The sequence below is a fragment of the Callorhinchus milii genome, unplaced genomic scaffold (assembly GCF_018977255.1).
Source record: "Callorhinchus milii isolate IMCB2004 unplaced genomic scaffold, IMCB_Cmil_1.0 Scaffold16, whole genome shotgun sequence".
In the NCBI taxonomy this organism is placed as follows: Eukaryota; Metazoa; Chordata; class Chondrichthyes; order Chimaeriformes; family Callorhinchidae; genus Callorhinchus; species Callorhinchus milii.
In genome coordinates this window covers 11,570,311-11,594,544 of record NW_024704757.1, presented here as the reverse complement: position 1 = coordinate 11,594,544, position 24,234 = coordinate 11,570,311, and the positions used below count along the sequence as shown (strand labels likewise).

General features: G+C 39.7%; 1 protein-coding gene and 2 non-coding genes across 3 annotated transcripts in view; 1 reads left to right on the top strand and 2 right to left on the bottom strand.

Annotated features, from left to right (window-relative positions):
- Positions 1 to 24,234, bottom strand: part of cpped1 (calcineurin-like phosphoesterase domain containing 1) — a 52,243-nt gene that overhangs the window by 5,852 nt on the left and 22,157 nt on the right. The window contains exon 3 of the mRNA XM_007893699.2: positions 15,613 to 16,035. Coding sequence (XP_007891890.1) covers positions 15,613 to 16,035 — 423 coding nt within the window. The remainder of the gene's footprint in view (positions 1 to 15,612; positions 16,036 to 24,234) is intronic.
- Positions 13,673 to 13,744, top strand: trnav-cac. The gene has a single exon. It is a non-coding gene; the product is annotated as a tRNA-Val (tRNA).
- On the bottom strand, positions 16,794 to 16,866 carry trnat-cgu. Its single transcript has one exon. It is a non-coding gene; the product is annotated as a tRNA-Thr (tRNA).

Sequence of the window (24,234 nt, the reverse complement as noted above, 5' to 3'; positions counted from 1 at the left end):
CTTTGGGTATTTAATATTGACTTTAAATCGACAAGGCTTTTACCTTTATTGAAGTCAAGCCATGTTTACTAATACGACCATTTCACCCTCATTTTATGCCTTGTTTCTTCCTGCACAGATCCATCAAATTCAACATCCTTAGAATCCTGTGAATTAATAGATAGGATTCAACTCAAAGGAGACAGGTGACTGCTGAAGGAGCGGGAAAACAAGGGAAGAAATAAACAGAGCTATAGGAAAGAGACAGCTATAGAACATGTGAGAGAGAGGAGTCACAGCTAGAGAATGAAACCAAATACAAAAACACAAAGGAAACAGAAAAGGCTCGGATTAAGAGAGACAGCAGGGAAAAAAAAGGTGAAATAAAATAAAATCCTAAATAAATTAGAAGTGAAACAAGGATGGAAACTCAATGAAAGAAAAACAATAAAGTCATCAGACTTAAGAGCTGAATGATTTTTTTTAAAAAAATTGTTCTCGAATAACTGTGACTGTACTGTGTGTGTGTGTGTGAGCTTTCCTGTTACTTGCAGTCTGCAGTCACATTACTCTCGGCCTCCCTCACTGACTGTTCCTTTTTGTTGGCAGGTTTTATTTGCAGAGTAGTTAAAATCGTATTTTTCTGATTTCACCCTCAAAGGTGCTGCTACAGTGAGCTTTTCCAGTTGCATGGGAGCTCCGAGCAATTTAGGACCCGTCCCAGTGGGAAAATGAGGAAAATAAGTAAATTGTCCATCAGTAGACTTTCACTTCAAAACAACGTTAGGAGAGTTGCAGCTATTCTTTTACATTTGGATTATATTTTAAATTATTTAGAAAATTGTCTATATGGAATGTTGAGGAGTTTGGTCAATTTCATTCTTTTTACAGGATATTTTTCCTTATTACAGATGGGCTGTAAAATCTGGTAGCATACAGCAGGAATTGGACTAGGGAGAGAGGAGCCTGTGGACCAAATGCACCACAGTATATGACGGAGGCAGACAGTGACTGGTTACCAGCCAGGCACGACCACTGGACCAATTCCTGCTTCATTAACAACTAGTCCATTCACTACCTATGCTTCATTAATAGTCTTCATTGAGAGCATGTGTCAGGTGTGTTTATTAAACAGATTGTTAAGAGGCACATCAACATTACGGAGATGAGAATTAGTCATATTGCCTCAAAGAAAAGTAACAGATCTTTCTCATTCTCAAGGATCAATGTGAACTGTCCACATGAGATCTTTCTTCACCTCAAAAAAAATTAAATTTTAAGCTTCAGTGCTTATCGTACACAAAATAACCTTTTGGTAACCATGAAAGACATGAATATTTTCTTGACACATATTTGTACTTAAATGTGTTAAACACATACAGTACAAAGTCTTGTTGTGCGAGTCCCATTCAGCTGCAAAGATTCGCTAGAATTATTTGACATGTGCCTCTATCCCAATCCTTTTGTGCAAAAGAAAAGGTATTAAGCTATTAGACTACTTGATTTTTTCTAGACTCAAATCCCACAGAGAAAATCTGGGTATTATCTGGTGTATAGTGTAAAAGTTAAGGTCAATAAATGTACCAATGTGTGGGAATATATTTTCACAATGGCAAGCTGAAACCGAAAGCAAGGACACTTTTAAACTGCATTTGCATAAGCACTAGAGGCACTGTTTGTTCTGATTAACTCAATCTATCTTTTGCTTCTTGCAAGAAAGGATATGGGGTCATGTTTGGAATTTTGTTTTGTATTTCAGCCTGAATGTGCTTTGTACAACCATTGCCTGATGTTTCAGGCACTTCCGAGATGACTTGGTGAAGGGAGATTCATGTGAATTGCTAGACCAAAAGTGGTGTAAGATTTAGAAATATGTATTTCAGTGCTATGAGACGCTATCCTATGTGAAGGGCGCTATATTAATGCAAGTTCTTATTGTTGTAGTTGTTGTGTAAGGGAGCAACCAATAGATCTGTAATTTTACAGCAACGGGATTAGAATGACTTAATATAGATCATGTTGCAAATGTAATCACATTCCACACATGGACACAGTGGTATTGATTTCAACCCCTGCAGAGATAGACGCTTGAAATCGAATTATACTTTCAAATTTATGGATATAATTTCCTTAGAAATGTGTGAATTTGCAGAAAATTGCCAAGGGATAGCAACAGAAGGTTAGTTTCCTTCCTCCTCCTTCCTCTTCACCCCTGGAAAAATGTGGAAGTTATTACATTATCCGAAGCCGTACATCTCATACATTGTCTATTCATTGATCAAAGCAAACTCCTAGCTTTCCTCTCACCATCCCAATTATTTGTTTTGTAGAACAGCTGTTCCTCATGTGAAAATTAATCATAGCAGTAACCCTGATAACTAAAGATCTCTGTTGTAATTTGGAACATTTCTGTGCAATCCAGAACACCTCATATTTCCTAATACCTGTTTGATTCACATTAATAATATTTGCATTCAAGTGCATCCAAGACACTGCCCCGTATTAATGCAAGTTGTTGTTGCATTATCTGTATTTTGGGCCTGAATTACCATTTTTATGTGAATGTAGGAAGAAAATATTATGTACGTGTGATTTGCCACCTCTGGAGGTTTTGACTGTTTCACAAAAGATGGATGTTGATTGTGGCTTTGTCTCAAAGCACTTCACATGATTTGCTGCAGTGAGTGCACGTATTTTTTAGGTGAATACGGCAGCCAATTTGGGCACAGCAACGTCTAACAAACAGACATGAAGTGAATGACCGATTTTATATGGGGGATTGTTGACCGAGACACTGGGAAAAACACCCTTCTCTTTTTGTGTAGTACCATGGGACCTTCAACATCCACCTGAACAGGCAGATGGCACCTTGATTTAGCTTCTCATCTGAAGGACAGCACCCCTGACATTGCAGTGCTACCCCAGCACTGTAATAATAATAATAATAATAATAATAATCCTTGCATTTGATATAATGCCTATTAGAGCATCAGCTTAGACCAACAGCTGTTATTTGATGGTTCAGTGGACCACAGGAGAGTGATTCACATCCTCTATTAACTGCATACACGGGAATTGGGCTGCTCCTGTCACCAACCTCCTTCAAGCAAAATCTGCAGCAGGATACTAGCCTGATTTGCACTAGCTCAACCCTGATTTATACTGTTTGCAATTTGCTGTCAGATGTGAAGCATTAATGAGAACTTCCATTAACAGGAAGTCTTACGGCAGGCCGGGGAAGCTTACCAGTAATAGGAGCACATTACTCAAAAAATAGAGGAATAAAATGCCCATAATCTTCTAAAGTAAATTTAAAATTAATCATTTATGAATAATGCCTCTGTCCATGAGATTTCAGCCCTGGCTGGCATAATTTTCCCCATAAAGGATAATTTGTTGTGAATCTTGAAATTATGCAGCATCGATTTTAGTTTTCTTCAAATTTTATGTGAATTTTTTTTAAGAATGCAAATGATAATTCACAAGGCAGTGATTCATGTGGCACAGACACAATGGGCCAAATGACACCCCCCCCCACCACCCCACCTTCTGTACAGAAAATGTCTGTTGCTGTGAGACTGCAATAGAATAAAATGGTATTCTGAATCATGCAGTAATGGAACTTTTTCTTGGGTGTAGGATAGAAACCAAGGCACAAGTTTCAGCCTTTGAAACTGTTCAGCAATGCATTCACTGACTCCTCGGAGGTGCACGAGAAAATTCAAGATTTGTTCCCATGTAACTGAGCTCTTGATTGAAGGAAAATACTGGGTGTAAATCTGTTATCTATGAAATGACATATTTTCAACAGAATATATTAAATTGCAATTGAATCTGAACTGGGGTAGAAATTCCTAGCAACCACTGTTTATTTTCATAAACAGTGAAAATGTTCATAGCATTTTAAGATCTCAAACATAAACAACACCTAGCTGTACAAAATGTTCCAGAAGTCAATTAGAGCTATTTAGTGCTATAAAGCCTTCTTTGTTAATGATTCGCACAGAAAGAATACTAGAGTTTAGGTTTCAATTACTTCAACAATTCTGCTCCATAAATCCAAAGTTTTAATTTTTTCCACGACAGTAATTTTAATCACAAGATTGAAAAAATTGCTTTTGTCTTCTCATGTGAGGGGGGAAAAAAGGTGGAATTCGATTCTTAAATTGTTTAGCACCGCCCCCCACCCCCCCAAATTGCGTAGCGTTTGAATTTGAAAAGTAATTCCTCTCAAAAAAGGAAAACTGGATTCAATCTCTGATTTGCTTATGTTGAATAGATTGCCAATCCAAACTGTCGGATGTACAAAAAAATATTCGAAACTTAAAATAACTTCCTTTCAGTGTTTCTGACAAATGAGGCAGTAGTTTGACACGTTCTGTTATTTCTGCACTTCTTCCGACTTTTATTATTGGTCTGGGTCCAATTCTGGATCAAAGAGAATTGGATACCAGCTGTTATAGCAAGTCTAGATTGTACCATGAGGTAACAGAGGTTCCCTCAAGCGCAAGAATGAATTTGTTGGTCAGCTGGGTGCCCGGCACAACCCATCATCATGCTTTACAGTATCCAAACCAGACTGAGAGGTGCACATAAGTTAACCACCTACACGTGGAAATTTCCCTGTGTCTGGAATTGCTGAGTCTTTCTCCGCTCCCGGTTAAAACCTGGACTTTCTATTGTGTCTTAATTAATTAACAAACTTGTTTATAGGCACAAGAATTTGTGGTTTAGCAGTTTCTGTTGCCACCTGCATTTGTGCTCTTGGGCTCTGCCAAACTGAAGTGGGTTGGAATTGTTTGTCAGCCACGCCACATTTTCCACTTTACAAAAAGATTCAGTAATTTTAATGCCCAGCAATTAAGTGATTAAATAAAATCTGACCCTCCTAATCATCGCCCCCAATGCAACATTTACCTTAAAATTTCAAACTCAATGGCGGAAAATTGGCGAATTCAGTCTTAATTTGAAAGTTGGTTCTTTTTAAGTACTGCGTAAGGTCAGCTTCCGAAATTAAAGTAAAATTAAAACAAAACAGTAACGCTAAGGTTAAGATTCTGCACAGTTGAGAGCCTCAGAAAAGGACTTCTAAATGTGTGCATTTTTGGCACCAAAGACCATATTTTGTTTATGAAAGATCATCCAGACTGTACTTTGTTACCGGGCTGAATGCCTTCTCTTCCCATCTGCCATTGGTATTAAGTCACTTCAGGCATCAAACACTTGAATATCAGCAGCTGAATTTGTAAATGCCGAAAAGCCCATTGGCTAAGTTCCTACACCCTATTAAAATGCTTGGTATTTTCTTGGAACTCGCACAATAAAATTGTTGTGCTCATGTTTTATAATCAGAACAGAAGGAGAATCAACACTGATAATTCATCAAACTTTAGTACACTGTAAATATTCACTTGTATCTATGTACAAACTTCTATTTACTGGTTAATCTGTATTGTATACCATATGGGGAGCCTCAAGTCTTTTCGCATCTTTTGGAAACATCTGGTTTGTAGTGAACAGACTAAGTTGACACAGATTCTGCAACCCAAAGGTGATTACTCTGAGAATATTTAAGGAAAGTCAATATCACTAAAAACATTCATTGCAATTGATTTTTTTTTCTGCTGATCGAATGTCTGGTGAATGTTAAACTCTGTCCATCAGCAAATATCCAGTTCCTGCACTTTATAGAAACTTTGTGAATCGCTTTGAGCCGTTCTCCACATTTTCGGTCCTGAACGATTAATTATTATGTGCAGATGTAGAACTTGACTAACCAATGTCAACCATCAGCTAATATTTTTATATTAAAAGGAGAGCCTGGAATGTAACAGATTTTTGCTAACGTTGATGCTTTTTTTTTTCATGTTTAAACTCATTTGAAATCAGAAAAAATATGATTCAAGCATTGGGATTGATTCATTTCTCAAAGAACCTTCTAAAAACAGATTTATAATGCAATTTTAAGTGCGTAGTATAATTGGGGCACAAGGCAGTTTTATATCTGCTCTCCCTTCTTACTAGCTTTTTTTCCTTTTCTTTCCCCCTATATAATGAGATGCTGATTTGTTCTTTACATCTGAATATGTATATTGTAAAACACGGGACTGTCAAATCTAGCATTATTCTGTATTTTTATGAATAAAGTGCAAGGCTATAACTGGCTACTACAGGAAGATTTTATAATCACAACCACCAATTCTTAATACCTTGTTTACTGCCTCTATATACTGCCACTACACTCTTCCATTGGTTCCTAAAGCACACAGAAAATAATCTTGAAACTACATCATAAATGAGCAAAAGTCTGTCTGTCTGCCGACCACTTTAACATGCATATACTGTACATACACTGAGATGGGAATTCTAATACATTTGTTCACTTCAATTTATTTGGTCTTGAGAGAAATAATGAATGTGGAAAAAAAATTGTAATGCCGCTTGCAACCAAATGAACAGTGTGCTTCATGATTCATTCCCAGTCAACATTGGATTGTTTTGAACCACAAGTCTAATCTTTTAAAATTTAATTTCAGGAAATATATTGCTTATTCCCCAATACATTTTATACATCATTTTGAGAGGGCAAACCTGAGCAGGCGACTGAGGCAGAGGATTCAGCAGCATTAATTAATTAACTGGCTTAAAATCTTACACATATCTTGGTCACAGGTCTTTTTTTTTAAACATTCATTCATTAGTATCTTTAGTATGAAGCTTTCCTCTATTAATTGTAGAACAATGGTATTAAAAGGCAGCTCTAGCTTGATTGATCATTTGTGCCCTGGCGTTTTTCTGAGGAAATAAGCGAAGTTTGCCAGTGTGGTTTAAAGCCAGAAAATAGTTATCGTTGCTGACAAGATTTTTTTTGTTCCTAATTAGCTCGAGTGACAGGCTTAATCAAACAAAAGAAAACTACCCTTTACATAGTTCAATCTCTTGCAATAAGTGAGAAGAAGCTCCTCGCTCCAAGTGCCAATGACAAGGTTCAAATCTCTTAATTAAAATTGGATTTGTATCCTTTCAGGAAAAGCTTAAACTAAATCTATTTACGTCTCCTATTACTTAGAATGTCACAGGACAGAAACAGCCCATTTAGTTGAAATAGACCCTTGCTGGTATACTCTACACAAGCCTTTAACCCTCCAAATCCCATTTTCTATACCCTCTATTCCCTAGCCCGTCACAAATGCATTAAATTTCTTCTTAAATACGTTGATGCTTTCTGCTTCAACCGGAACTTATGTTGTAAATTGTAAATGTCCTTTCAGAACTACACTGTGGATTTGTATGACTGGTCTTTGTTGTCCTAGCTCTTAATCCTTTTGCCAAAGTTTGGAAATTGGATGCCATGAAAGAACACAACTGAAGACACGAACAGACACATGTACAAGTCCCAGGTAAAGCGTCCATAAACAATGGGGTTCTAGAGGGGAGAATGAGTATCAGTGTGCTTCGCAGTAAATTAAGTGTAGGCAAAAAAGAATAGGTTTGTGTAGTAGTGCTTAAGGTAGTTATATATATATGTATGTGATAATTCTGAACATTTTAAAACGTATTTAATTGTATTGCAGATCGAGCAAAATGTGTCTTTTAAGCGATCCCCTAATAACATGAAGCTTCAGACTATATGGATTACGCCCGCCATCATAAGGACTAGTCAGCAGGGGCTTCAAAGCAATAGTCATGCCTCACAAGTCCTCTGAATTGAACAATGTGGGTTATAAAGTCCTAGAGTTTCAGTTGATTTCCTTTGGGAGTCAGAGAGACATTTTATGGAAGCTTCCTGGTGCATGTTGCGTTCTCCAGGAGTTGTGTGCATTGGAGTGGCTCGAGTGGAGTAAAGGTGTGAGAATTCAAATTCTGTTTTCATACCTTATTGGTTATGCAATTATATTGTCCCGTTAAAAGAATTCAGCAGCACTTGTTTGGATCTGTCTTTCCTATTTCTCTAAAATGTACAGATTGGATATTTAGTTAACAACCAAAATACATTTTATTTCATACCACGGGTTTCCAATAATTACAATTTTGGATTGTAGGTGGAATATATAATTATTACAGAAGAGTTTTCCTGTTGATAATAAATGGAAGGTTATAATGAACTAAAGCAGCTAGAGATTTGCATGACTACTTGCGAGGAAATTATTTTTTAAAATTTTGAAACTTTTTTGTAAAGAGGCATAATTTAATTGAACGAGCTGGTGTTTCTCAGTACAGTACATCAGTTGTCTTATTGATTCATAACCGATATCTAAGTTTCACAAAGATTGACTTAAAATAATTGTCAGTTTGTGTTCAAAATGGCCGGGTTCACTGGTCATAAAGCAATTTGCTTCAAGTCTATGTTATAAGGCATCGCTACCGTAGTTTGCAATGAACAATTCTCTGAAAATGCTGAGACAAATGGTGTGTGTTGCTGATCAGGATAATCCTCTTCCTTAAGACGAGAGTTACATTTCCTATATGTGTGGTGTATGTTTCTCTGCAGGTAAAAATAAGCCTTAATTGTGATCATGCCAAGATTTATTATCCTCAGCTCGCGAGAGAGAAACAAATAATTGGTGTCACTGTGCATCTGCGTTTCTGCCTAACCATGATAACTCCTTATTTGTGCAATTCTGACAAGATTGTTGAGTGCTGGGGGAAAAAAATCAAGACTTTGGGGGCCGTATATGAAAAAATTATGGATGTGTTTCCATGGAAACGATCAACGTGATCAGTTAATCAGTTTTATTGAGCTATCTCGCCAAAAAATACGGTCTTGGTAAAAATTGACTTTTGTGTTTACCCAAAATACAGTTTCGAGACTTGGCAACAAAGTGAACGTATAATGCAACAATTGTCTTGTGTGATGATATGACTTTGCCCGCACAAACCCTTCGTCGCACATTCTCTCTAAATACAGACGCACAGAATTCCACTCTGAATTCACTGCAATTGCTTCAATTAATGACACCTACTGAATCAACGTGATTGTTAATATTAATCTTAATGCTACAACAAATTGTAAGGTAATTTGGAAGATTTAATGCAATTTTTATCAAATTACACATGCACCGGTTGAGTACATTTCCATCTCCAGCCAAAAGTGATACGTCAGCTCACAACGTGAATTCGCTGACTGAGAGGTAACAGGCAGCCACTTAACTGCAAAATCTTCTCTCCGAACCATGTTTAAAGATGCATCTTCACCAGGGCAATGGCACTGGACTCTGCTGAACTCTCTACACATTCTCAGATTAAGGAGAGATCCGGAGTGTAATTACAGTTTTACAAAGCTGACTCCAGTGCTTTTCTGATTATTATTCCACTTCACCAAAGACATAGAGGCCACTGAACACTGTGCCATTGCGTGTGGAATTATCATATACAATCATAGTATGGAAATGATGCCATGCCTGAATGGGATGTATTGGGATGAAAATGGCCTGACGTGAAAGTCACTGTACAAATGTAATTTTGTATTGTATTGTACATCCCATTCAGTCCTGCTTACTTGTCTAAATTAAAATGCTTAGCATAAATAGTTACGGTGGAGTGACACATGCGGCTTGGAATTTTTGCTACTATATAAATTACATTTTAGTCTGGACCAGATGGAGCGCATTAAAACAACTTCCAGGCCATTCTTTCACTTTACCTCCAGATCCTTCAAGTTCTGTTGCAGGAATTTCACCGGCCACCATAACACTCTTGTGCACTGCGATCGTTTCACTGAGAGATTATTTAAATGGCTGTTTCCTGAATTTATTGCTAGCTAATAGAATAAAAATATCCCCCACTAGCATTCGTTCGGGGTGGGTGGCTGTGTGGCACCTCAGGGCTTAAAAGAAGCAAGAAAACCACAAGATAGTTTCACAAATGAGGACCCGCAAGCAACAACAACAACAAAATTGCACTTATAGAGCGCCTTTCACGTTGGGTGGACGTCCCATAGTGCTGAACAGTCAGGTGTCGGGGCCCGAGCGTGGGGGAGGAGCGGTGTAGGGGTGAGGGAAGGCAGAGAGGTGGGAGGGAGACCAAAGGCACGGTCGAAGAGAAGGGTCTTGAGATGGGCCTTGAAGGAGGCGAGAGAGGAAACGAGGCAAAGGGACCGTGGGATGGAGTTCCAGAGTGTGGGGGCAGAGTCTTGGCAATGTTGTTGAGGTGGTGGTAGGCAGTGCCGGTCATGGTGCGGATGTGGGGGAGAAAGGACAGGTCAGAGTCAAACAAGACAGGGCCTTGGACTTGCTGACGTTGAATTGGAGGAAGTTGTCCCTCGTCCAGGACTTGATGTTGGACAGGCAGTCGGTCAGGATGCAGTAGTCCTGGAGTTCAGGGTGGAGGCAGAGAGGTACAGTTGGGTGTCATCCGCATACATGTAGAAATTTACCCCTTGTCTGCGGATGATGTCACCAAGCAGGAGCATGTAGAGGATGAAGAGGAGGGGACCGAGGACAGAGCCCTGAGGAACACCGCACGAGACAGTGCGGGGGCTGGAGGAGAAACTGTTTGCCGTGATGAAGTGGAGGCGGCGTGAAAGGTAGGACCTGAACCAGTTGGGGTGGAAGGAGAGGTGGTGGAGGATTGAGTGGTCCATGGTGTCAAAGGCGGTGGAGAGGTCGAGGAGGATGAGGTGACAGAGGGAACCCTGGTCACACATGGTCAGGATGGTCAAGCAATAAACACACAACCAAGTTACAAGATTATCCTCATCCGAAGACTGCAATTTCTCGTGTTCGAGTTTTTAGCCATTTATATCCCTTTGCATGAATAGATGGGAAGGCTTGAGGCTTTCTGAAGGATTTGGCCACAGTATTCGAATATACATGCCCGCCAGTGAATGGCATAGTGTGAAGTCTAGTGATCTAGTAACTAGACTTGTTTCATCTCATTATTTAACACAGTAATGTTTAAACATATTGCATGGTAATACTGCTACTGATTTGGATAGTGGCCAGAAAACTGAGGCTTGGAGATGGTTCTGATGCACTCCCTACAGTCCAAATTAAAGTGTAATTTATATACAGCAGTAGTTAAAAAAGTCATTTTCTACTCCACTTATGTTGTACCACACTTCATGCAAGGTGACTGAATTTACAAACAAGTGAGCAGGATTGAATAAAGCTTACTACTTAGAATGAAGGCTCCACTCACCATAAAAAGTGATTTGCTTAATGAGGTAAACAGACGTGACAGTAGTGCACTGAGCATGGGGGGGGGGGGGGGGGGGGGGGAGATTCTAAAAGGCAAAAAAAAAACAAGTATATCTGTAATTCACTGACAGGAAATAAAAATTGATGGAACCGCTGCAGAATGGCTACCGATTTGACATTTTGTGAGGTATGATTTAAAGGTCATCATTTTGTGCGAGTAATTTTTGCTCACCGCTTAAATGGAGAAAATTCAATTTTGATTCTTTTCATCGAGAAACTTTCAAACAAACAGTTTGAAAAGTTTGAGAGGTTTACTCGGGGTCAGCCGGGTGTCTGACGCATGCGGAAACTCGTCACCATGTTTAAGAGTTTCCAAACCGAACTGAGAGTTCCGTGCAGTTCACCTACACTTGGAATGCATTGAACTCTCAGTTGCAGATAATTGAGATGAAGGATTGGTAATGTTCTTGAAAGTATCTTAATTACCTTTTTTTGGAGGAGAAAGAACTTAGTCAAGATTTTGCTTAGAACTACAAGCACGATCATTGGCATTTAAGTCTCCTCCTGAGATTTTCTACTGGGCCAGTCACTGACACAGGAACACTTCTCTCAGTTAATGAGTAGTTCAGTGGGTTGGTTTTCTCAGCAGGAAGAGCTTTCAATTCTCAGTTGTCCAAATGTTTAAGTGGTATCTTCTTCGCTGTCCAAATATCAGCTGGGAAATATGAATGAATGCTGTGATCCTTCTGTGAAAGGTTTTGAGGAATACAGACTGGCAGGTCTCAAATATCAGAACCATTTTCTTTGAACTTTGGATGCTGCTGTTCATCAATGGGATAGTACAGAATTAAAACGGAGGTTAAAACTCCTAGTCTGAACTGCAGCTATATAGAGCAAAGCTGTTGGCAAGTTATTTCCTTGGGAAGTTTTGACGCAAGCCCTCCATCTATTTGATCCAATGATTATCCTTGTTCTTAGGAAAGGAGACTTTGAATATATTGGAGAAATAAATAGCGAACGAGTGTCAAAATCATCACAAGTTTATCTGATTCATGTCCTCCCACATGTTTTACTGATTTTTATTTGAAATGTCATCATAATTGATCTTGCTCATAAAAGTCTAATAGACTGAGAACACTAAACTTCTCAGCGAGGGTATTTGTAGCTTTTTTGCTGCCATAATGTAGTCTGCATCCTTATGAAAGGATTAGAGTATAAGAGTAGGGAAGTCTTGCTGCAACTGCATAGGGCCCTGGTGAGACCACACCTGGAATACTGTGTGCAGTTTTGGTCTCCTTATTTAAGGAAGGATGTTCTTGCCTTGGAGGAGTGCAGCGTAGATTTTCCAGGTTAGTACCAGGGATGAAGGGGATGAGTTACGAGGATAGGCTGACCAATTTGGGCCTATATTCTCTAGAATATAGAAGAATTAGAGGGGATCTTATAGAAACCTATAAGATCATCAAAGGGCATGATAGAGTAGATAGTGGGAGATTGTTTCCCGTGGTTGAAGAAACTAAAATCAGGGGTCACAACCTTAAAATCAGAGGCCAGCCCTTTCGCACTGAGTTGAGGAAGAACTTCTTCACTCAAAGGGTGGTGAATGTATGGAACTCACTACCCCAAAGGGCTGTTGATGCTCAGTCCTTGAACATATTCAAGACTGAGATAGATAGATTTCTTATTGCAAAAGGGATTAAGGTCTATGGGGATAAGGCAGGGTTAGGTTATTAGCTGGAGTTTGATTAGATGATCAGCCATGATTGAATGGCGGGGCAGGCTCGAAGGGCCTACTCCTGCTCCTACATGGTATGTTATGTTATGTTATGCATCCATTATTAAGGTTCCGCACTCCTTAAGACCTATCCTCCTTGGCCTTAAGGCCCATCAACCATGCTTTCGGTCAGCCAATTTGGGAGCCCTATCAGCTGTGTGAAGTGTACGTAAAAAACAAAAAAATTGTGATTTACAATACGTAGTTTGATGTGGATAGAAAGACGAGATGCTAGAGGATAAAGACAGTCTACTTGGGTTTGCTGATCAAATCTATCTTCTAATGAATCCCAAGAGCTGAAAGTAAAATGAATTCTGAAAAAGATGGGTTAGTCTACAGGAAAAAAAATCATATAATGCAAAGCTGGGGGAATTACTTATTGCTAACAGTTTGCTGTGGACTCCTACTGCTTTCCAATAGAAGGGTGTAAATAAGGGACTGGAAAACATTGGCTTTTATAGCTTGTGCTGTGTTGTTTTGGCATTGACATTACTAACTTGATGTTCACTTTAAATCTCTTCTGATTTCCCAGTGGATCTGGGTGCGTTGAGGATACAGCCTATAACTCTCGAACCTTCATTTCAATTCCTATTCCTGCTGCTGTTCTCTACAAACCTGGACAGTTCTGTTATGAAGTGAAGGCAGGGCTGCTTCACATCCCACAGATTACACAGTCAATTCACTTCACAGTGTATTCTGTGAAGCGCTTTGAGACATCTCTACTGCTGCGTCTGCTATCGGCTTGTAGTCACTGTTTCTCCCCGAGTTACAAATGTCATAAAGTTCTGTAGCTCAGTGGTTAGAGCACTCGCCTCACAAGCGAGAGACCTGGGTTCAATTCCCGGCAGGTCGAAACGTTGGGTAGGTTTCCTTACTCCACGCTCACGCCTCTGTTTACCTAGCAGAAGGTAGGAACCCGGTTGTTAGTCGATTGACGGATCGCTTTTCTGGGGGTAATAATTCCTTCCAAAAATTTTTAAATAATTGGTCACTCAATCCACGACTGTTTGTGGGACACTGCTGTGCGTAATTGGCTGCTACATTTCGCCCACGACATATACAGTCAATTCACTTTATAGTATATAGATTTAAAATATTTGTTAAAAAGAAACAGAGAGGAGGTGAGAAGAAATCTTTTCACACAGCAAGTTGTTTGGATCTGGAATGCATTGCCTATAAGAGTGATGGAAGCGATTTGATAACACCTCTTAAGAGAGAAGTAGATAATTATTTGTGGAGGACAAGTTTGCAGGGCTATGGGGAGAGAGCAGGGGAGTGGGATTGATTTGGATAGCTCTTTTCAAAGAGCCGGCACAGGCATGATGGACCGAATGACCTCCTTCTGTTCTGTATAATTCTATGATTCTATATCCTGTGAAGCGTTTTGAGATGTCTCGAAGACGTGATAAGACGCTATATCAAATGCAAGGATTATTAAGTCAGACTTTTACAATGCCTCTCTTCTTCATACTCACTTGCACAACTGCACTCCAATATCTGAATGGACAAAGGAGAGTCTTTGTCAGTGTTCCACTTAATTGACAGAAAGTTCACATCCCTGTACTTTTAAGATCACCTTTCTACCAGATACGGACACAGAGTGTTATTTGTTATTGAATTACAAGGTGTTGTTTCAACAACAATAACAACAAAATTACATTTGTATAGCGCCTTTCATGTCGGGAGGACATCCCAAGATTTCACTAGCAAATTTGCACCCTCAGTTGTTGCTGGAATAGCAGTGAATCGAGAGTTTTGTAATTTGTTAAACCCTAAATGAGTGGAGGAATGTTTCAAAAAAAAGCTGAACAGAGCGTTAAAGGGAAGAGCCAGCACACTGAAATGTTATAGAAGAAACTGCTTCTTATTAATTTTAAAATACAGTGCATTGAATGGATCACATGAGAGCTTTCAACAGATCACTGGGTTATAAGCCCAATGTGAGCCGTAGTTTAGACCGCAGCAGGTGAGAATCACATTTCTGTGGAAACCTTATCTTTCTGGTTTTAGGAGGAGCTCACACCTTTGTGTGCTCTCAGCATAGCTTCTAGGAAAATCTTTTTTTCCTGACTTTCCCAACTTCATGCTGCTGATTATCATCTAAAATTCATGCCTTCTTGTCCTCGTATCACTTACTTGTGGAATTATCCCCTCAATGTTGTGACTTTAATCTCATAGTCTTGGCTGACTAGGGGATTACTGCATTGCTGGTGATGCTGTCCCTCAGGTGAGATTTTATACCAAGGTCCTGTCTGCCTGCTCCAGGGCAGGTTAAAGATCCCAAGTCTATTTGAAAAGAGAGGGGAGATTCTCCCAGTGTCCTGCCCAACAATTTCCAGACAAAATTACCTTTCACTTCATGACTTTGCTGAGTACGAATTGGCTGCCACATTCAGCTGCAAACTGTCATTACAGTTTACAGAAAACTTTCATTATCTTGAATGCCTCTATCATCTCATCCATTAACTTTCTGTGCTCGGTGACAGTAGCTCTGTTGAGAGGGGATTATCGGTTATAGGGATAATAAAGTTTCAACCTGTTTACCGTTGAGCTAAGAAGCTGGAGGTTAAGTGCTGAATGGAGCCAGTGATAGGAGTATCAGACATTAGCTGTGGAAGGAACAGATTCGATAGAACAAATGGTCTTTTTATTGCCCCAGCTCATTTGATGTTTCAAATGCATTTTTAAAGAGAATGCAAATAAACACACACACACAGGTACCTGCTTTGTGAAATTTCTGTAGAATCTCCAGCCGTAATGATTTTTCCAGGTTAAAATAATTGTTCTCTTCTTCCACATTCTGGAGAAATAGCGGGATGTGCTGAAAGACAATCACGTGTTTACACTTGCATTGTTCGGCCACAGCAAGTTGTGCTTCGAGCCAGCGATCGTGGGCTTGTTTCAGCTCGGGACACCGGGAAGCATCATAGTAGAACTGTGAGTTCAGCACGAGGAACATGACTCCCCCCACCCAGAAGGTGAAGTAATCGTCACCCCAGTGACTGCAGTATTCTGCGATGTTCTCCGGGGTTGGAGTGTTTCCTATATCGTGGTTACCGCTGACAAAAACCAGTGGAATAGTGGGATTGATGCCCTTCAGAGTACGCTTCAGGTCACCCAGCTGCTCCTCTCGCCAACGGCTCCCTGAAAATATTAAAAAAAGATCCGTGTGTGTGGGCTGATCCTTTTTTTTTAACTCCAAAATTATAACAACTTGCCTTTTATACAATGCCTTTCAAGAAGGATAAACGGCTTGAAGCTCCTTACATTTAAGGTCAATTGGAAATGAAGTGAACATTGTCATGGAGGTGAAAGTGGCAGCTCATTTGCAACAGAGATGTTTCCCACAAAACAGCGGTGAGAGCAGTTAGCTGTTTACTTTCGGCAATTTTTTTGAAGTGAATCGAGATGGGATGGAGAAGAGGTAGTGAGAGGAATTCAATCGGGGACAGCAGGGGGAAACTCGCGTTTGATATAGAATGTTATTTAGGCACAGCAGTGTTTTGCCGTCCTTTTCTCCCAATGAAAAGGCAGTTTGAACAAACAGGTAGGCGCCTTTCTTGCCTGGTTACCCTGCAGTTTAGAGCACAAAAATTCTCAATGAGCCACATTGTAAAGCTCGTATTGCATGATTCTGAATACATAATAATAACAATCCTCGCATTTGATGCAGCGCCTTATCACGTCTTCGAGAATATACTGTAAAGTGAATTGACTATATTTTGTGGGGTGAGAAACGCAGCAGCCAATTGTGCACAGCAGCGTCCCACAAACAGTCGAGTGACCAGATACTTTTTTTAAAGGGATTATTTACCCCTGGAAAAGCGAATCAACTATCAACCGGGTTCCTGCTTACTGCTGGTGAACAGAGGCGTGTGGAGTAAGGAAACTTGCCCAACGTTTCGCCCTGCCGGGAATCAAACCCAGGTCCTCTCACTTACGAGGTAAATGCTCTAACCACTAAGCTACAGGGCTCCATACGTAGGAGCAATAGCAAGCTGTGCCACCATGCCGCTTTTTAAATGCTCCTCATAATCCATTCATGAAATGAATACGTAAGGAATATAGAAAATAATGATTTGTTAAATGTGCTACACTTTAATGACTTTAACAGTGTATTGCAACACATGCTTAATAATCATCTTAAATATTAAAAGGCCCATGAACCGGAATATTAGACTCACAATTAGCAATTGTGTCTAATTGTGAAGAGTTTTAGGCCAATTAGCCAAATTGTTTCAATAACATATTAAATGAATAATCTTGATATACATTAGAGGCAGTTACTGCAACATAAATTGAACCAAAAATAAAGGCAGAACCTAGATTATTAAGCTCATTAAAAGCTTAGCATATGTTTACTTGCTTCAGAGAGTGATTGTAATGGTTCTTATGTGCAAAGCTTTACTATTGGAAGATTTTGTTCATTTTTTGGGGCGTCTTGAACACAAGTTTGTTTCTCTTTTTAATGGTTATGTAGTTAAGTCGTTTTCGTTTTTTTTAACTATTCAAAATGACATTTCTTTTCGTCCCAAAATGTTTTCACCAAAAATTGCTGTGTGATTTCATGAAACAATCTGCCTTTGAAATCTTCATTCTTTCCTCGTTTTTGTTCTAAAATATTTGAAGGCTGCTGTGGACCTGAGGCTCGAGGTGGTGTCACCGGTTGCTGAATTAACTCACCTCTCTGGGGGACACGAGAGGGGTGGGGGAACGGGGGGCGGGGGGGGGGGGGGGGGTAAAGAGGGATGGAATTATTACAATTGCTTCATTCTTTCTATGTTTGGTTGGGAAGTATCGACCAGTTTCTGCTCATTTTTTTCATTCCTTGAAAATTTACAGCACAGTAGGCCATTCAGCCAATTGTGTCTACCACTGCTCATTCAAACAGCAATCCATACAGTCCCTTGGGCTTGCCATTTCCCCAATCTCATGTGGGCTCACGTGAGAAGGGAATTTGGTGGAGGTAGCAGAGGGCAGCCGACACCTCGGTTGTTAAATTTAACTAGAAATACGTTTACATTTCCTTAAGAGTTGACTCTAACTTCCTCAATTACATCCTCGCTCAGGAGGGTGCCTAAAGTGGGTTGCGTTTGAGTACAAGCGTACAGAATGAGTTTGATAATATTCTTTCCTTAACTGATTCTAAATTAGCAATCGGTTCAGAGAGGACGTAAGGGCCAGACGTAGAAAGTAGAAATGCCGCAATGGGTTACAGTACTGTGTGGGGAGACACAATTGCAAGTTGCATTCGAAAATTTTCTCAATTCCACAACCTGAAGAAGGACAAAGAGGAAAAACGTCTTGTTGTATAATCCGTTATTTTGAAAGAGACAACTTGTCTTGAAACATATAAACTATCTGGTGGGGGGGTTGGGGTGGAGAGAGAGAGCAGTGTTGTTTCCACAGAATGATAAGCTGTGATGCAATTTACATTCTTTGGACAAAGCATCGGCAAACAAATGAAACTGACTCTTATCAAGACAGATTCTCTTTGATAGGAGAATTTGGGAGGCGAGAGTGCTCCCAACTGAGCCAGTCTGACACCTAAACGATGTCCAACTCTTTAAGAGCAACTCCACTTCAGTTGATCAGTATTAACATTTTACTTGCTGTTTCTACAATTGTTGCTTAGTTTCTACAGGTATAAAACTAATCCTCCCTCTTTGTACCTCTCTCTACCTTTAGAAACCTCCTCGAAAATACCACTCTTCAACTGTGCTTTTTGATCAACGTTTTAAATCTGTCATTCTCCTGGATCTGGTCTCCACCGCTAGGTTTGGCAAGTGCTTTCTTTTGCATAAAAAAATTTGTATAAATACAAGGTGTTGTTGACCAACGAGAGTAGATAATTCAGAGCAGGGATTTCAGTCAATGGGTCTGAATGGCTGCACAATGCAAACAGCAGCATCGTCTGCTCATGGGATTCGCGGATGTTTACAAGCACTCGATCCCCAGCTCAGGACTTGCATCTGATTTTGTTGAGTGTACGCAGCACATTAATCATGAAAAGATTAACATTAAAGGCGAACTGTCGTTGAGCAAATGCAGATAAACCTTTTCTGTTGGCAAATGTGTGTCAAGCAGTGGCTTGAACGGCACTGAAACACGCAACTTATTGTTTGAGTGTGATGTCTTTAATCCCTAAAATCGTGTCTCTCCTGAAGTAAACAAAAAACACTCGTGCCTTAAAATTGAAGTAAGATTATAATTCCTTCGTCAACCGAGGCATTTCAAGATGCAGTTAATCTGTTTCAAAGAACATGTTGGCTGTGATTCAAACCCAAGCTCTTTTCTTTTTTGACCAGTTATGCATCTGATGCACCGAAACCCATCGTCGTGCTTTAGAGTCTCTAAACTAAACCAGTGAGTGTTCCACATTTGTATGACTTCCAGTTATCTAATAAGGATTGCTAACTCTCCTCCCCGCAGACTTGCAGCCTGCTTATCCAATTCCAGAAAATTTTGGCAGCAGGTTGCCAAGAGACAAGGCCTGGGGACTCCAGAGTGTGCGTTGAGGGTAATCCTGATGTTTAACCAACTAAAGCCATTGCAGAAAACTAGTAAGCTTCCTGCTGTTCGTTGGATTATAATCACTATTACTTTTGCTTGCAGCATTACCAGTCTTAGCTCCCAGTGACTGGTCTGATCTTCCAATTCCTGCATAAAATGTGTGATAGTATTGCCATCATTGTCCTGCCCATACACCCCTACCCATTGAGTAGCAACTGCTTATCTCTCTGCTTACCAATCAAGGTGGATACCAAACGCTGGAGTGTTTGTTCATGAACCCAGTTTCCAGATAATACCTTCAAACAGCTGTTCTCCCAAGCGATAAGAGTTTCCTCATCAACTATTCAATGGATATCTGACTTCAGTGTGGCAGGCGGACCTATACAGGACAACTTGTTTAGTGCGGAATTAAAATATCTTTTACTTCTGTAAATCTTGTTCTAAAAGCCAATATATTTGACAATCCAAGACGTAGGAACAGGATTAGGCCATTCAGCCCCTCAAATCTGTTCCGCTACTCTATATGATCAACTCTCAACTCCAGGACCCAAATTGTTTTCTGTGCAGTGGCATGTTCAAATAAGAAAGCCAAACGAAGCTAGTCGTTTCATTTTTTTTCTTATCCTACTGCTGCAGTAACAGAATCTTCTCTCTAAACTGTGGATTTTTCTTACATGATTATTTTCTGTCACCTCAGTTCACATGAATCCTCCAGAGCCAAGATTTAATTGTGCACACTACGGAACATACATTTTCTCATTGAAAACCTGTCTGGCTCAGCCGAGAATTAAAAATCAGAGTAAATTAAAAGGGCTCAGCAATTTAGCCTTTGGATGAGTCACTTAACATTCCTTATGCCTTGTCTTCCTCATTCAGTATCTTTTTGGTCTATTTCAAAATCTATTATTTTTAAGTTGAATAAAAATAATTTCTATCTTTCTCCTCCTTTGTTTTAGGTGGTTAAACTCCAGCAGGATCCCAATGAACAATTATGGGGGATCCCAAGCCTAGGGTCTTGCCAACCTGCGCCTAATATTTTTTAGGATTAGGTAAAACAAAGGGAAATTTCCGTATGTAAATGACTTGCATATGTGGAACTCTCTCTGGTTTGAATACTTTTAAGCCTGGCAATGAGCTTCCATATCCTCTATATCAAATATTTGCCAACCAAACAAAAAATCTTTCTGTTTCATCTCTCATCTTCTCCCTGTACTCGATGCTCTATTTTGTCTTCTCTCTGAAGACAGTTCTGAAGTTGTGCAGTTTGCTGTGTGTGATACTGTATTGTGGGAGCAAACCTGCATCCTAATCCACGTCTATAGCAATAAAATGGATGTCAGCCTCAGTGTTTATTTTAAACTGCAATAATCCTCCACCACATCCACAACTGTACGAAGGTCTGAACTTTTGAAAGTTGTGCCTGAACTAATTGATTCTTGGCCGTAGTCTATTTAGAAAACCCCAAATCTAGTTAAACTCTAGACTTGTCGTCTTATATGATTTAGAATCGCAATTATGCCACAACCGTGCAGAATGCAGCACGTAGTTCAAGGCTCCTTTACTATGAGAAAAACATTTCTCCCCAAATGCAAATCTGAATAGCATTTTCCTGACACTTCGCTTGTGAACAAGTAGTGTCAATGCTGTCTCTGCCCCTTCCTCACTGTGCAAACCAGCAGGTAATCTCATCATTTGTTTAGCACCTACTGTGGAATATAAAGTAGCCTCTGCCATAACGTTAAGGTATTCAGCAGTTTCTGCTACATCGGTGCAGTTGCCTATTTACGTGACTTGATCTGTTTGTCCGTGTAATTTACACAGGTGTCCATTTATCTGACCATGACAGTACCTCCTCAGTCTTCAGCAGAGATAATAATAATTGTGATCCATCAAGTATTTTTCAGCTCAGCATCTAGCCCATCCACCTCAGCAGTGCCCTGCCTTATCAAACTGTGTATGGCAGACTATTAACTTATTGAAAGAGCTCAGCAGTGTTAATTATACAGCAACAGTTATTGGAGGAAGCAACGAGTTTACAAATTAATTCACACATGTGGAGGTTAAGTCATTTTGGTCCAAAAAAAACCCAATCTGGTTATAAAAAGGGCCCTTTATAAGCAATTGATGATCAGAAGACTAATTGAGATTTTGTTTTATTTTTGAAAAAGGGCTGAAGACGTAATCTTGAATGTCAGTACGTATTGTATAAATGGATATAAATAGTTGAAACTTTTAACCTTAGTTAAACGCTGTTACTGTTCTTGCTGCTGGTTAACACTGCTACTTCACTGACAAAATATAACTGATGTTTGGGCACAAAGCATTTACATACATGTAACCCTTGCATTTGAATTTAGTGGCTTTATTCAAATTGTTCCAAAGTTTTCTGTAAAGTTTGGTGATTGTGTATTTGTAGGCAAAACATGGCAGCTAATCTGCGCACAGCAATCTCCTATTAGCAGTCATGCAGCCAACGCATATGTTTTATGAACAGAAAATGTACATTTCTATTGTAACTGTCTATCAAATATCCAAGAATTTGTGACAAGACTGCATCTAAACAGCTGCAGAGCGTATATTACTCATTAAATATTATTAAAAGCAGATTTTTCAGCATGATGACCATTGTTTTTCTCAAATGAAATTCAATGTAGAAATGTGTTTCAAGGAAGTCTGATTTTACATTTCAGTACCCAGACATCACCATGATCCCAAAATTTGTCAGTTTTAATGAGATGTCTCAGTTGATAACATTTCCTCTGTCTTCCATTACTGACTATACCAGGTCAAGCTGCTTTGTTAATCGTGATAGATTCTGGTGCCATTTTTTTCTCTATTGCCTTCTGTTCCTCAATCAAAGAACAATTTTAATGTCTGCTAAAGTGATTTGTGTCATTTCCCCTGCCTTCCACTTCTCAACATGCGAGAATTAATGGCTTGAAGTGCAAGAGTCCCTCAAGGCAAACATTAAATGGACCACCATACAGATGTGTTTTTCCTTTTAACTCTGTAAAACATGAATTAGCTCCAGAAAATTGCAATATTGGGTTTTTACAGCATAATATTTGAACAATTTTTACTTCAAAAATTGAAGTTGTCCTGTTTGGCCTGAGTGATTAAGCTACCCAATCAATCACAATGTAGCCTCTAACAAAAATAACCGTAGTTACCCAGCACCATTAAAAACAACATTAAACCGGAGCAGTCGTGAGAAGGAAATATACCATAAAAGGCTTAGATCCTTCAGCTCCAGACTGCTAGGATTGCAGAATAATTATTTTATTTCTAGATTAACATTGGGACACAATGTCTCTATTTGACTTGGTAACTCAAAATGTGTAGGGTTTTTGTCTCCATCTTTGGAGGAAGGCGTCTCCTGTATTACGCTGCACAGTTCATGTGTCCATGTGGTGCTTCTGGTGGACATCAAATCCTAAATATCCAGAAAGCAGATGGTGCAAGTAAGAAGCCAAATGACAGCAGTGTTGAGAGATTTACTGTGATTGGATTCGATTTGAGCATCGTCTCCAGCAATAAAAGCTCATCAGTGACTCTGGACCTAATATTCCCGTCATTGCCAACTTTAACAACAAGGTGGAACAAACTGGAGCGAGGTCAGAGATTGCCACCATTGTCTTGGTGGTTTGACCTCACCGCTGACATAGTTGCAGTGGGAGCATTAACGAAAACTACTGTAAGTCTAAGGTCTATACAATGAGGGCTACACTCCAAATGTTACAGGTGCTGCCATGACCCAAACTGCAGGCACCATTTCCCTAATCACATGGCAGATAATATAGGACATGCTGAGTGTTGCACTCCTCCATCCGAGTACTGACCATCTTCCAATGCTGACTGAAGGAAAGCAAGGGACTCGTCAACATAACCCTTGCATGACAAGTCTTCTTTCGAAGCAGTCACAGGATGATCTGCATCGGCAAATAACAAAAGTAGACCCCAGCCCTCTGCCCTGTGCCAGCTGACCTCTTGTTCCTCCCCCCACCACTCATTTCCCCAGGTCTCCTCGGCAATATTGAAACCTCCCGCAGTATATGTATCTGCGCCTGCAGCAAATAGTGATGTTGATGGTCAGTGCTGAGCTGTGGCGCTCCTTAGGTGCTGGAGACAATCCACTGGCTTCTTGTTCTGTAGAAAAAAAACAAGCAGATGGTACATGATCAGTTCAATTGCACAAAAATCCACTTGGGCATTGCTCTGCCCTTATACAACTGAAACATTGTTGTTACACGTCCTTTGATGTGCATCTATACAGATAATGTTTTACTCTACAGGGCAATTCATATAACGTCTAAATAATATATTACCTACCTCTAATGTCATTCTTTTCTCCAAGGTCAGCTGTCCTGTGCCTTCCAAGAGCTCCTCCTGACCAAATTCTAAATGTAAGTCTTGTTCCGCTCCGTAAGTTGCCAGCGAAAGTCAGCTCCTGCTGATGTTTTGAAGGTTTAAACCAGCTCCAAAGAATTTAACAGAATTTTGGATTACAGAAATGCTTTTTATGCCCGAAGGGCTTGGTAAGAGAAAGATTCAGTCGCATTTGCAAACAAAACTTTTCACAGTGATGTAATGAGAACTGGCAAGCAAAATTACCATTTGCCACAATAAAGTCAATGCAGATTACCCTTTCACAAGGTACTGCAGCACCCTTCAAAATTGATGATTGGATTGTTTAAACGTTGGAGGTTTAACTGTAAAAAGTGGATTGGTGTTAACATCAGCACAGTGTAACCAGTACTCACAAAGCAGTTAGTGTAATACCGAAAATGTTTGTGTTTATTACATTACCAGAGTGCTTATTTAGCACAACAT